General features: G+C 20.9%; 4 protein-coding genes and 1 non-coding gene across 5 annotated transcripts in view; 2 read left to right on the top strand and 3 right to left on the bottom strand.

Moving 5' to 3' along the window:
* Window positions 1-119, bottom strand: part of ndkM (nucleoside diphosphate kinase) — a gene marked incomplete at both ends in the record, with an annotated part of 1223 nt that extends 1104 nt beyond the window's left edge. Inside the window, one exon of the mRNA XM_636325.1 lies at window positions 47-119. Within this exon, the coding sequence (XP_641417.1) occupies window positions 47-119 (73 nt within the window). The remainder of the gene's footprint in view (window positions 1-46) is intronic.
* Window positions 120-594: 475 nt separating this feature from the next.
* On the top strand, window positions 595-755 carry rnu1b. Its single transcript has one exon. It is a non-coding gene (small nuclear RNA).
* Window positions 756-1043: 288 nt separating this feature from the next.
* DDB_G0279945 (hypothetical protein) lies at window positions 1044-3335 on the top strand (the record flags this gene model as incomplete). Its single annotated transcript, XM_636324.1, has 4 exons — window positions 1044-1271; window positions 1457-1984; window positions 2072-2554; window positions 2649-3335. 4 exons carry the CDS (start codon window positions 1044-1046, stop codon window positions 3333-3335), a joined length of 1926 nt encoding a protein of 641 aa, XP_641416.1.
* Window positions 3336-3596: 261 nt separating this feature from the next.
* lipA (hypothetical protein) lies at window positions 3597-5770 on the bottom strand (the record flags this gene model as incomplete). The annotated part of the gene is made up of 4 exons (XM_636323.1): window positions 3597-4275; window positions 4369-5231; window positions 5333-5562; window positions 5653-5770. 4 exons carry the CDS (start codon window positions 5768-5770, stop codon window positions 3597-3599), a joined length of 1890 nt encoding a protein of 629 aa, XP_641415.1.
* Window positions 5771-10134: 4364 nt separating this feature from the next.
* Window positions 10135-14904, bottom strand: dhkH (histidine kinase; the record flags this gene model as incomplete). Its single annotated transcript, XM_636322.1, has 4 exons — window positions 10135-10236; window positions 10481-10603; window positions 10900-14531; window positions 14625-14904. The coding sequence occupies 4 exons, from the start codon at window positions 14902-14904 to the stop codon at window positions 10135-10137; spliced, it is 4137 nt and encodes a 1378-aa protein (XP_641414.1).
* Between the last annotated feature and the right edge of the window lie 96 nt (window positions 14905-15000).

The following is a 15000-nucleotide window of genomic DNA, read 5'->3' as shown; positions in this document are numbered from 1 at the left end:
AATTCATTTTATTTTTATTTGTTTTTATTTAAAGTATAATACAAACCGGTAGCAAAAGTACGTTGAGAAGCACCTGAGGCTAAAATTTTTGGGAAAGCACGAGCAAATCTTGAGAACATTTTATTGTTGTGTAAATTAAAATACGAGATGAAAAAAGAAAAAAAAAAAAAAAAAAAAAATTTTGATCATCAAACCAGTTTAAAAAAAAAAAAAAAAAATAAAAAATAAAAAAAAATAAAAAAAAAAATAAAAAAAATAATAAAAAAAATAAAAAAATTAAATTAAATCATCATTGTTTAATGTTGGCAATTTACATTTTTATTAAAATTTAGTTTTGTTGAAAAAAAAAAAAATAAAATAAAAAAAAAACAATTTATGTTAATTTTTTTTTTTATTATTAAAATAACTGGTTCAAACAAAACTGTTAAAAAAAAAAAGAAACATTTTCCATTTCTGAAATTAAATTTTTTTTTTATTTTTTTATATTTTTTTTTTTTTTTTAAATAAAAATTTTTTTTTTAATTTTTTTTAACCCATAAATCTAATTGAAAAAGTGATCAATTTATGAATGAAAACTTTTTAACTTAACAATTCATACTTACCTGTCAATATTAATATGTGATCACAAAGGCATATTAATTGCATGAATTTCAGACCATTGCACACCGGTTTGGTTTGTGTATGATTCTCAATTACGAGAATTCAATTGACCAATTTGTGGTAGCTGTGGTCGTTGCGTATTACGCACCTCCACTTACCTCCTCCCATTTAATTTAATGAAAAAAATATATTAAATATTGTTTTAATTATATAAAAATTATGATTATATTTTGATGATTTATTTAAATATATCAAATAAAAATATAAAGTTTTCTATTTTTTAATTTTGGTTTTTGTTTTTTTTATTTTTTTTTTTTGTGGTCAAAATTTTTTTTTTTTTTTTTTTTTTCTTTTTTTTTTTTTTTTATCCAATTTAATTTTCATTACTGTTCACACTTTTTTTTGATCAAAAAAAAAAAAAAAAAAAAACCCAATATATAATAATGAAAATTAAAAATGTATCAAAAAATCTAATACTATATTTATTTATTTTACATTTTCTACTTGTAAATATAGTACACTCAAATGGTTTATTTGATCAACTTTTCAAAATTCAACATACAACCAACATCGATGTTAGATTAATTGGTTTTGATTCACTTGAACAAGATGAATTAAAAATATTATTAAATAAATTAAATAAAGATTATAGCCCAACTATTTTATATCCTGTAAGCTATTATTATTATTATTATTATTATTATTATTATTATTATTATTATTATTATTATTATTATTATTATATTATTATTATTAATATTTTTAATTATTATATTATTATTTTTATTATAATCAACAATAAAATTTATATAAAATAAACCTCTAATTTTTATTTTTATTTTTATTTTTTTTTTAGAAATTACAAACTATTGATTTAATTAAACAAAATCATAAATTTAATATAACAGAAGGATCACATAATTTAAATGAAGAGATTAAAGCATCAGTTAAAAAGTATATATCAGAATTTCAACATAGGAGCACTTTAAAGCAGGATGAATATTTAGTTCCATTCGATATAGTTGATAATATTATAGCACAAGATTATAAACAACAAAATCATATCTCATATGTTGTATACATTATAAATACAATTTATGATAGAGAAGATTCAATTGAAAAATATACATATTCTCAATTGAATTCAACAACTATAAATACATTACATAGAGATGGAATTAATGTAGTTGACCATTTATGTAATGTTAAATTATGGCAATCAAAATCAGAATCACCAAATAATCCAAATAATTCAAATGATGGTAGTGGTAGATATGTTTGGATTGATATTGGTGCTGAAACTTGTACATATGGTCCACAAACAAAGGGTACTGGTTTAATTTCAAATCAACAATTACCACATACAAATTCAAGATTTACAAAAGTATATATTTTTATAAATAAATAATTCATAGATACTTCACAAATATATTAACATTATTATTATTATTATTGTTTTTTATTTTTAAAGAAATTATATGATATATCAACATTTTTTTATCATACAATTAGACAATTAATATCACCACCAATTTATGAAATACCAGAGAAATATGGTTGGATTGATTTAGAAATTCAATTAATTATGATACATGATCATTTAGTTGGACAATTAGAAGTTTCAGAACAATTTGATTGGGAATCAATAAAGGAACAATTAGGAGAGAAAATGCCATTATTACCAAATCAAAGAATAACATTTTCAAAGAGGGAAGTATCATTATTAAATAATTTATATGCAGCTCAAATTAAACAATCATCATTGAAAACTCATCATTCAGTATTAAAAGGTACTCAACAATTTTTAGATTCAAAAGAACTTCATCATTGGTTTAAAGTTCATATTCAAAAATTTATACCATCTTATTTAGATGATTCTTCAAAAACAATTATTCCAATCTTTTTATTTGATATTTCTTATAAAGAATTATTATTATTAGATAGATATTATCAAGTAAGTTTTAAATTTTTTTTTTTTTTTAAATTTAAATATATATATTAATTAAAATTAATTTTTTTTTTTTTTTTTTTTATAAAAAAAATAAAAGGCAGTATCATTCCCTGATATGGTAATTGGTATTCAAACTCAATCAGGATTAATGAAAATTGATTATCAATGTGATAAACAATTAGGAATTAATCCAATGGATGCAACTAAACCAATATTACAATCATTATTAATGACAATTTGGGGGGTTGGTTCAAATAGTTTAGTTGTTAATGAAAATTCCAAACAAATTGAAAATAATTTCATTTGGAATATTGGATATAACCCAAGTAATATGTTTACAAATTTAAAGGATTTATCATTCTCTCAAACTGATTCAGCAATTAGAAATTATTTATACTTTGATATAATTTCATCAATTGATTCATTAAAGAGTATAATGGATCATATTGGTGATGATGAAACTTGGGAAGAATTCACTCACTCAATCGATAATCCAAGTGTAAGATCAATCGATTCCTTCTTTAAGAGTATTAATTCAACGATAACACAAATCAATTCAAATTTACAACTTCATCAATACTCTAAAGCCTATGATAGAATTAATCAACTCTCTGATCTTGCAATGAATATCAGTAGTGTAATACATAAAATTCATTCATCAAAACATTCTTATTTAGAATGTGAAAAATCAACTTTTCTATTATCTGAATTTATTTCAATTTCATTTACAACAATAATTGTAATTTATTTCTTATATAAAGTTTTAAGAAAATCTTTATTTTAAAAAAAAAAAAAAAAAAAAAAAAAAAAAAAAATAAATAATGGTTCTTTTTTAATTTAAAAAAAATTTTAAAATTTTATGGATCCACTTTTTTATTAATATTTTTTTTTTTTAGTTATAAATAATATATAAAAAGTAATAGTACTTGTATTTTTTTTTTTTTCTTTTTTTTTTTTTCTTTTTTTTTTTTTCTTTTTTTTTTTTTCTTCTAAACAATTTTTTTTTTTTTTTTTTTTTTTTTTTTAATTAATTAAAAAGAATTATTTAAATATAAATTGAACCACAAATTTTTGAAGGATCCATATAAGAGTATGGCATATTTACATTTTTGTTACGATTTTCGATAATTGTTGATAAATGCTCCATTTTCGATCTATAGGAGGAACAAATATCTTTAAAATTTGGAGCTGATTGATCTTTTTCAAATTCATAAATTGTAGAGATAAAAGTTGGTAAACCAGTATCAGTATTTGCTAAAAGATGAGTGATTGCAATTTGATCCTGAGTTTCTTTCTTTGGTGGTAATGAATTTATGATCATTTCAAATGTTGTTGGTATACCTTCAATGATTTTATGAGGATCCATATAGAGAGCGCCTGGTACATTTGGGGTAAAACCAAACATATCCCATTGACCATGATTACCAATTGAATGTTCAACAGTTACACGAAATATTATATCGGTAACTAATTCAACCACTTGAGTTAGTTCAACTAATTTTTCACCTTCAATTAATCCTTTAATTGTGCCACCATGTTCGCTTGTTATTTCATCAACCCATGAATGTAATTCAAAATCTCTTTCAATATCTTCTTTACTAGTATAAAATTTAGATAATACATCTTGAACAAATCCAAATAAATTTTTATAAATTTCAATACCATCTTCTTTAAAATAATATTTTCGATTTTTATTATCATTTAATGTATTATTTTTTTTTAATCTAAAATTTAAAAATAAAATAAAAAAATATTAATATTATTTATTTAATATAATTTTTTTAATATATTTATATATATATTTAAAAAATAATTACCTATTTAAAAATGTATTATCTCTCCAAATGAAATTTTTATGATATTTTACAATTAAATGAAGTGCAGCAATTGAACCACCACCTAATAAAGATTCAATTGGACCAAAACTTGAAAGTAAATTACCTCTTGCTCTATGATTTATATCAAGTAAAAGATCGAAATGAGGATGTAACAATTGATAGATTGGATGAGAAGTTGAAAGTTGACGATGGGTCGCAATTGTGAAAACTTCACCTAATAAATGACATTCGTAAAGATGAGTAAAGAATTCCATATGTTGACCATCAGCAGATTGGAACCAAAGTTTAGCAAATATCCAAGATTCTGGTGGATTGGAAGCAGGTGTAAACACTGGTGACAATTCATCGTTTTGTAAAATCTTTATACAAAGTGGATATAGTTTTTCATCATTTTCATTGATATAGAATAATGCTATTGGACTTGAAATGTAACGACCTCTTTTCTTGGCAGATTCATAATAATTTACATCATCAAATATTGAATAATCAACCATATACAAATTACCATTGTCAAGCATCTTTTGGAAATTACTATTAACTTCACTAGAAAGAATCATATTAAATGTTGGTAACATCTTTTCAAATTTTAATTTATTAAAAAGATCTAATTCTTGAACTTTTTCATTTGTTAACCTAATTAATTGACCAGCATTTAAACCTTGTAATCTTTGTCTACCAAATTCTTTATCATTTAACCATTCAAATTTATTTAAACTTTCAATTGTTTGATTTTCTATTAATTTTGGTGGATTTGGTAACATTATCATTTTTAAATATTCTGATACTGATCCAAAATATTCACTTTTTTTATTTGTTAAATAATTATTAATTTTTGCTTGAAACTTTTAAAAAAAAAAAAAAAAATTAATAATAAAAAAATAAATTTAATAATAATAATAATAATAATAATAATAATAATAATAATAATTATAAAAATAATTACATCTGAAAATAATAAACTAAATCCATGTGCAGCAAAACTTGGATTCATTAATTGTTCGCATTTTGGTAATTCATATGTTGGTGCCATATATTTGAAACATGGTGGTAAACCAACCACTGGGGTATCAAATCCGGCTACTCTAACATTATGTTCGAAATTATATGTATATTGTTTTGTTTCTAATGCCAATTGTCTTTCAACAATGAAATGATCTTTTTGTGGTAGACAAACTAAAAGAGGAAAAAAAAAAAAAAAAAAAAAAAAAAAAATTAGTAAGATGTATAAAAAAAAAAAAAAAAAATATTAAAAAATAAACTTACCTGAATGTTTTGGAGGAAATTTAAATGTTTTTGGGTTATTATTTATTTTATTAATTGGATATTCATAATCAAATGGATTATAAGTTGAAGCTCCATCATATATTAAAAAATTTGCCATCTTTTTTTTTTTTTTTTTTTTATCGTGATATAAAAACCTTTTTTGTGATTTTTTAGATTAATTATGAGAAGATTTAAATTTGATTGGAATTAAAAAAAAAAAAAAAATAATTTTTTATTTTTTTTAAATACCACAATTCCGATACTAATTAATTAAAAAATAAAAAAATAAAAAAAAAAAAAAAAATTTAAAAAAAAAAAAAAAAAAATTCAAAAGAAGATACTAAAAAAAATTGCAAAAATAACACCACCACACACCACAACCGGTTAATTATTTGAATGGAGATTGACAATAATTAAATTAATTTGATAAAGCCAGAAATTCTTTGTGACAAGTTGAAAAATAGCGATTTTTTTTTTTATTTGAGATTCTTGATTTTAAGTTGGCAAAGAGTTTTTTGCTTTCGTGTTGATCTAAATTTAAAAGTTTTTTGAAAAAAAAAAAATTCCAATTTTAAAATTGGGTTAATAAAATATTTTTGTCAATGAACCGATTTAAAAAAAAAAAAAAAAAAAAAAAATAAAAATAATAATAATAAAAATAAAATGGAAAATATACAAAAATAACAATTTAAAATTCCAATTTCGGGTGATGGGAAAATGAATTTAAAAATAGATTAAAAAAAAAAAAAAGTATATCAAAAAATAAACAAAATTCTTTTTTTTATTTTTTTATTTAATGATGTCGTACATAAAATTTTATTTAATTATTGGGCAAAAAACACTCCTTCTAAGAATAATAGTGGCAATAATAGGCGATGAATTTTTTTTTAAAAAAAAACAATAAAAATAAAAAATAAAAAAAAAAAGATATTATTCTGATATTAAATATTTCGAAGGAAATTAAAAAAAAAAAAAAAAAGGAAATATTTCTGTTTTTATGAGAAAGTGTTGAGTGTTAAGTATGTAAATATTTTCAATTTTTATTTATTTATTATTATATTTGATTTTTTTCTTTTTTAATGCATTGGGTGTGAGTGTTTTAATTATCATAATGTAAAATTTAATAAAAAAAAAAAAAAAAAAGAAAAATCAAATTAAAAAAGAAAAAATATATACATAAAAAAAAAAAAAAAAAAAAAAAAAAAAAAAAAATACATATAAAAAAATATTTAAAGTATGCACACAGCACACAACAAAATTTGAATTTTGATTTGGGTGTGATGTTGCGTTACCATATATTTTTTTTTTAACCACATCTTTTATTAATTTTATACATAAATTATTTTTTTTTTTTTTTTTTTAAATGAACACTCATTTAAACTAATTATCGCACAGCTCTTTCATATAAGCATGCTATTAGTTTAAAATCGTCAACATGTTGATGTGGTGTAGTTTGGCTTGTAATTTTCAAAATATATATATATTTTTTTTTTTTTTTTTTTTTTTTTTTTTGCTTGTGAATTTATTGCTTTGAGTGTTGGTGGGGTTTTTTTTTTTGTGGGTGAGTGTGGTTTGTGGGTTTTGCACAAGTGAGTGGAATTATAATTATTGAGAGTTATTTTAAGGAAATTATACAATACATATATATAGATTGACCAGTTTTTTTTTTTTTTTTTTTTTCTTTAAATGAAGGCCCTTATTTTAGTGATCCAAGTAACAATCTCGATCTTAAACCCAAAATCACATGCAAAATGATATTCTGTTGAAATTTAAATTTTACTATCAAAAATAATATGGCAAAAAAAAAAATAAAAAATTAAATAATAAAATTTTAAAAAATAAAATAAAATTTAATAAAATTTTTTATAAAATAAAATAAAATTTAATTTATGTTACCATATATCACTACAATTATTAATTATTATTAATATTATTATTATTTTTTTTTTTTTTTTTTTTTTTTTTTTTTTTTTTTTTTTTTTTTTTTTTTTTTTCTCTAATTGTTACGATACATTAATTTATTTAATTCAAATCGTACCACTGTGGTGATGGTGGTTAGGAGTTGTAAAAACAAGTATCCAATACATGTTATTGTTATTATTATATTGCTATTTTACAATAACAATTATTTGCCAAATAATTATTTAAGATATTTGCAGCGATGTCACACATTACTACCATAAAAAAAGATTGTAGTGGTGCGATATTAGAGAGAAAAAAAAAAAATTTTAATTTAAAAAAATTAAAAAAATAAAAAATAAAAATAAAAAATCTAAAAATTAAAAAACAAGGCAAAATTAAAAGAATTAGGATATCAAGAAACCACTGTGTGAAAAATCTACAATAACAATAAAATAATAACGCCATAAAAATAAAAAAATGGTGGGGCTATTCATAAACAAAAAATAACTTCTTTTTTTTATTTTTATTTTTATTTAATTAAAATTTTTATTTTTTTTTTTATAAAAAAAAAAAATAATGAGTACTTTAAATGTGATTGGGAGTCTAATTAATTAATAATAATTTTATTATAATAATGGGGGTGTTGAAAATTGTGGGGTAAAAATAAATAAATAAATAAAAAAATAAATTAAAAAAAGAGTAAAAAAAATAATAAAAAAAAAAAAAAAAAAAAAAAAAAGTAGTGGTAACATAACAATGATATTGAAACAACAATAATTATAACCGGTTTTTTTTTTTTTTTTATTTAAATTAATAATTTTTATGTTGGTTTAATCCGGTGTGTGAGTTAAGTTAACTTGTTGATTTTCATTTTGAAATAATATTGTGTGATAATGGTGATAGAATGTGTCATATTCTTTTTTTTACTTCCAATAACACGATTACTGGATTCTATGAGGATGGAGAATAAAAATGGAATAAATTTATAAATATATATAAAAAATAATCAATAAAAATAAATATTAAAAAAAAAACTATTTTTTATTACCTTTTTATTTTTTTTTGAGATATTTAAAATAATTTAAAGTTAAAAAAAATAAAAAAATAAAAAATAAAAAAAAACAAAGTACAAAAGGATTATAACCTGAATTAATAGAGGCAAAAAAAAAAAAAAAAAAAAAAATAAAATAAAATAAAATAAAAAAAAAAAAATAATAATAATAATAATAATAATAATAATAATAATAATAATAATAATAAATTAAAAATTAAAAAAAAACAATTAAAAATAAAAAACAATTAAATTTATTATAAAATTTTTTTTATTTAATTAATTAAATAAAATATTGAATATTTATTTGGAAAGTGCAATTATTGATTTTATGTAATGATGCAACAAAACCTAACAATTTCCATATTATTATAAAAATGTATATAGATTTGTCAGTGACATCATGTTTTTTTTTTTTTTTTTTTAATTATTCTTATTATTATTTTTTTTTCCTTGTTAATACTCCTTTTTTTAGGATTTTTTCATTTTAATCCTCTTAAAACATTACATAATATATACTTTAATTTAAATTAACAACAACAAATTAAAAACATAATTTTACAAAAAAAAAAAAAAAAAAAAAAAAAAAAAAAAAAAAAAAAAAAAAAAAAAAGCACACATTTCCATTTATAAAAAAAAAGAAATAATAATTACACCCTTGAATTGACCTACCTTTTTGGTGAAAACAAAAAAACAATTTTGAAATTATTTATTTTTACAAATATTTATATGTACAAATATTTTTTTTAGTTTTACAGGCTAATAATATAAGTATTCACTTTTTTTTTTTTAAAATAATTTTTTTTTTTTTTTTAATATAATACCAGTATATACGTATGGGAGGAAAAATAAAAAATACACAAATGAAAAAAAAAAAAAAAAAAAAATCCTTTCAATTGAAGCTTTTAAAATCATATTCTCAACTCTAATATTATTTAAATCCAAATTTTTTTTTTTTCTTTTTTTTTTATTTTTTTTTTTATTTTTTTTTTTACATACCCCGTCGCCATTTGAAAATCAGGAAATATTATTCTTTTTTTTTTTTTTTTTTTAATCTCAATCAAAGATAGGAAGTCGTTTTTTAAAAGAAACTCAATATAAAATAAGAATAAAAGTAAAAAAAAAATAATTAGTTAATCAAAATAATTTTTCAAAATTAATATTATTTTCTTCGTGTTAACGATAAAAAAAAAAAAAAATATACATAAAAATAAAAAAAAATAAATAAAAAAAAACCATAAATATTAAGTGGGTAAATAAAGAAATTTCATTTATATTTTATTTTATAGGATCATATACAATTATTTGGTAATGTTCAATTTTTATGGAGTTTGGAAAGTTTTTTTTTTTTTTTTTTTTTTTGTGTTTTTTTTTTTTTTTTTTGTGTTTTTGTGAATATATCTGAATAGTGTTGATTGATTAATAAATAAAATAAATAATAGGTATTGGTTAATTGGCCGAAGGGGTCGCTTTAATTATTGAAAAGTTTTTTTTTTTTTTTTTTTTTTTTTTTTTTTTTTTTTTTTTTTTTATAAAACTGCACATAAACACACTCTGAACTTGTTTCTGATCAACCACGCTCGTTTTAACTCAACCGCTAGAATATCCATTTTTACTGGCTTTGCAAGATACTTTAACATTAAAAAAAAAGAAGGAATGGAAAATAAAAAATAAAAGAAAAAAAAAAATTTTTAAAATATTAATAAAATATCTTCAGATTTTGGCTGATTTCTTTTTTTTTTTTTTTTGACGAATACGAATTTGGATGGGGGAAAAATCCAAACCATTGGAAAAACTCGAGCCACACAAAGGTGTTATTATATGAAATGGAAAATAATAACAATAAAAATATTAAAATAAAAAAAAAAAACTTACATGACACATTCCACTCAATAAACATTTATCTTTATCTTCATTGAAAGCATTTGCTGTTAGCCCAATAATGTGAGGACCTGTAGTTGGATATCTCATCCTTATCCTAGTCGTAGCCTCGCACCCCTACAATAAATAATAGTTTGTTTGTTATTATAAATTAATTAATTTATTTATTTATTTTGTTTATTTATTTTTTTTTTTTTGGAAAATGAGAATGTAAATCTAGATTTTACAAAAAAAAAAAAAAAAAAAAAAAGATAGATAAAATAAAAATAAAAAAAAATAAAAAAAAATAAAAAAAAAAAAAGAGAAAATGGAGAGAATAATAATAATAAAAATTTGAAAGAAGGATAGAAAGTGAGAACGAAAAAAAAAATAAAAAATAAAAAATAAAAAATAAATAGAAAAAAAACACATACGTCTACTTCAGGCATTTGCATATCCATTAAAATTACATCAACCATTTCAACATTTTCAATGTGATCAATGGCTTGTTGACCATTTACAACGAAAATGATCTCTTCTTTTTTGTAACCCAATTTAGTGAGGAATCTACATGCAACTTTTTGATTAACTAAACTATCTTCAGCTACCATAATTTTCAAAGGATACCTTATTCCTGTCATTTCCAATGGTATATCTGTATCATTTACAACGGAATTCCTTCTTTTCTTTTGATAATTTGCTAATAATGGATTTGGATGATGATATTGATGTTGTTGTGGTGATAAATCTGATGATAATATTGAATCACTATTATAATGATTTAAATTATTATTATTATTATTATTATTATTATTATTATTATTATTATTGTTATTATTATTATTAATATTATTGTTATTATTAATATTATTATTATTATTAATATTGTTATTGTTGTTTAAATCTAGACTTGGTAATGATGAAGAAGTTAAACTTGGAGAGAAATGTATTGACTGATCAGAGTTTGATTTTTTAAGTTTTTTAGGTGTTGAACTACCACTATTATTATTATTATTATTGATATTGTTGTTACTATTATTACCACTAATATTAATATTATTAATACTTAAAGATGAATTTGTTAAACCTTGGATTGAAGGAGAGGATGATAAAGAAGAAGGTGAAACTGAAGAAGACATTTGAGTAGCAATTATTACATCGAATGAATTAACACTATAAATTGATTTAAAGTATAATAAATTCGTATAGATACAATCTTTTAATGGGGAATACTTTATAGGTTTTTTCAAAATAATTGAATTTCCATAGATTTGTGCTGAATTTGAAAAACTTAAAATAACATTTTTAATATTATGTTGTTGTCTTTGTTCTTGTTGTTGTTGTTGTTGTTGTTGATAATTTTGATTAATTAAAGATTCAATTATTTCTTGAGAATTTGAAATTTTATCAGAATAATTATTCCAAAATGTATCCTCAATAAGGAAAAGGAAATCTAATCTTTTTCCACTTTGTATTGCACTATTTGAAATTTGTTCAATTGAATCAATATCATATAATATTTTAACTTGTTGATTAATATTTGTATTAATTGTTGCTGTTGTAGTTGTAGTTGTGGTAGTTGTAGAAGTTGTGTTATTATTATTGTTATCATTATTACTATTATTATTATTGGTAGCATTTCCAATCCATTCATTTATCCATTGTGATAAAGAATTTACTAATACTTGATTAGTTGATAGTAAAAATATATATGTACAAAGATTTGATTTATCGACTATGGGTGATTGTGAAATTACAGAAGTGGTAATATTATTATTATTAATATTATTATTACTATTGTTTGAACTATATGATGTTAATATACTGTCTATAGGTTGTGGTGCTGATGTACCAATATTAAATTGATGAGGAAGATTTGGTTGTTGTTGCTGTTGTTGTAATTGTTGATTATAAATAGTTGGATAATCTGGAAAGAAAACTTCAACTAAGAAATGGAAAGATGAACCTTTACCTTTTTGAGATTCAAACCAAATATCACCACCAAGTAATTGAGTTAATCTTTTTGAAATTGCTAAACCCAAACCACTACCACCATATTTTCGAGTGGTTGATGCATCATATTGGGAAAATGTTTGAAACAATTTCTCTCTACCTTCTTCCGGTATACCAATACCATTATCAATTACCCAAAATAATAATTTACCATATTTGCCAGGTACAATTATTTTTTGATCACAATGTTTATCATGATGATGGTGGTGATGATGGTGGTGGTGATGATGATGATGATGTCCATGATTAAAACCATTATTATTAAAACTACCACTGCAATTAAGATGATTATTATTATTATTATTATTATTATGATTATGATTATTATTACTATTATTACTATTATTATGATTACAAGGTATTGTAATTTCAATACTATCCAATGAAGAACGTTTTCTAGTTGATGGTGTTGTTTCATGATAAATTTCACAACCAACTATAATTTGACCATTTGCTGGTGTAAATTTAACAGAATTTGAAATTAAATTTGTTAAAACTTGTCTAATTCTATAAAAGTCACCAACTACTTTAGATAAACAATTATATTTCAATTGGAATATTATATCCAATTTCTTTTGTTCAGCTTGTGATGATAAAATGTCAACTGAATCTTCAACGATTTTAGTTGGATAAAATTCAGTTTCCTCTAGGATGATTTTATTCTCTTCCAATTTACTTAGATCCAATATATTATTAATTAATACTAACAATGCTTCGGCACACATATCAATAGTATGGCAACCATCCAATTGTTCACTAGTCAATTGTGGTGATGATGTACTTAACCATGAATTAATACCCATAATACCTGCTAATGGTGTCCTCATTTCATGTGACATTGTTTGTAAAAACAATGCTTTTGATTTCTCCGCATTCTCAATTCTATCTTGTGCTGTCTTTTGGTCATTTACATCTGTACATGTACCAATCCATTTAATATCCAATTGTTCGGTTCCTGTTGAATTTACACTATTATTACTACCATCAATATTATTATTATTGTTATCAATACATGTTGGTGTATTATTTACATTATCACCTGATATATTATCATTATTTAAATAAGGTTGTTGAATATTATTATTATTATTGATTAAAATACCACTACTATTATCATCAGTCATTATATCACAATTATCAACACATGCACTTATAATCGAAGGTAATGGTGACGATGGATGACCTAAATTTGGTTCAATATATGGTTCGGCTCTAACTAAAAACCACCTATATTCACCTGACATACTTTGTAATAATATTTCCATTTCAAATCTTTTCATTTCTTTTAATGAATAATGCCATTGCGAATCAAAATCAATTTGGGTATTTGTTGGTGATGTTGTATTTGGTGAATTTATAATTGGTGATTTATTATTACTATTATTATTATTATTATTATTATTATTATTATTATTATTATTATTATTATTATTATTATTATTATGTTGTTGGTAAGAAATACTACCCCAATTTAAATATTGACCAGAATGATCAATACCTAAATAATCTTTCCATTGTCTATTTACAAATTCAATTTTACCATGATTATCAGTTACCCAAACCATTTGAGGAATTGATTCCAATACATATTTAAATCTAGTTTCAATACGTTCATCAACACGTTGATCAATTTTATTCTCCAATGTTTCCAATCTACTTTTAAAATCATTTATTAATTCCTCTTTTTTAAATTTCTCTTTTGTAACTTCTTCAGATGTAAAAAAGAATCTACATGCTGTTTGTTTTTGATTACTATTATTATTACTATTACTATTAATATCATCAAGTGGAACTAAAACTTGACCCATAAAACACATTGTCGATTTTTTCCAAACTATTTTTTGTGAATAAAAATCATCAGATGATGGAGTTTCACCATTATCAACATATCTAGGATACATAAATTTAACAGATTTCTTTTTTCTTAATGATCTTAACATATTTTCAATCCATAATGTTATAAAATATGCTGGTAAATGTAATTCTTTTGCTGAATAATGTCCATCTAATCCTTTACCTTTATCTAAAAACATATGTAAATTATCATATGAACCTGATTTATTATATATATATCTATAGTTAATATAAATAATTTATTTTAATTTTTTTTTTTTTAAAATTTGAAAAATATACTAATTCTACTAACATCTATTTGAGATTACAAATTTAAAGTCATAATTTTGAGAATCTTGGATTTGGAAATCAGAATTTGAGTTATCATATAAATCACACACTCCCATCATTATTGGAACTGAATTAAATACTTGGTTTATTAATTCACACTCGAAGCTATTATATAATCCACTCTCAAATTTTAAAACATCTCCAATATTTGTATTGTTATTTGAGCTTTCATTGTTGTTCAAAGTTATTGATGATGAATCTATAATTACATCAACTTCACTTTTATCATCTCCGATGTTCATTGCTTAAAAAAAAAATTATTTTCTTATTTTTTTATTATTTTATTTTATTTTATTTTATTTTTATCTATTTTATTTAGTTTATTTTAAAAAATAAAA

The sequence above is a fragment of the Dictyostelium discoideum genome, assembly GCF_000004695.1.
Source record: "Dictyostelium discoideum AX4 chromosome 3 chromosome, whole genome shotgun sequence".
In the NCBI taxonomy this organism is placed as follows: domain Eukaryota; phylum Evosea; class Eumycetozoa; order Dictyosteliales; family Dictyosteliaceae; genus Dictyostelium; species Dictyostelium discoideum.
This window is presented reverse-complemented; position numbering and strand designations above follow the sequence as displayed.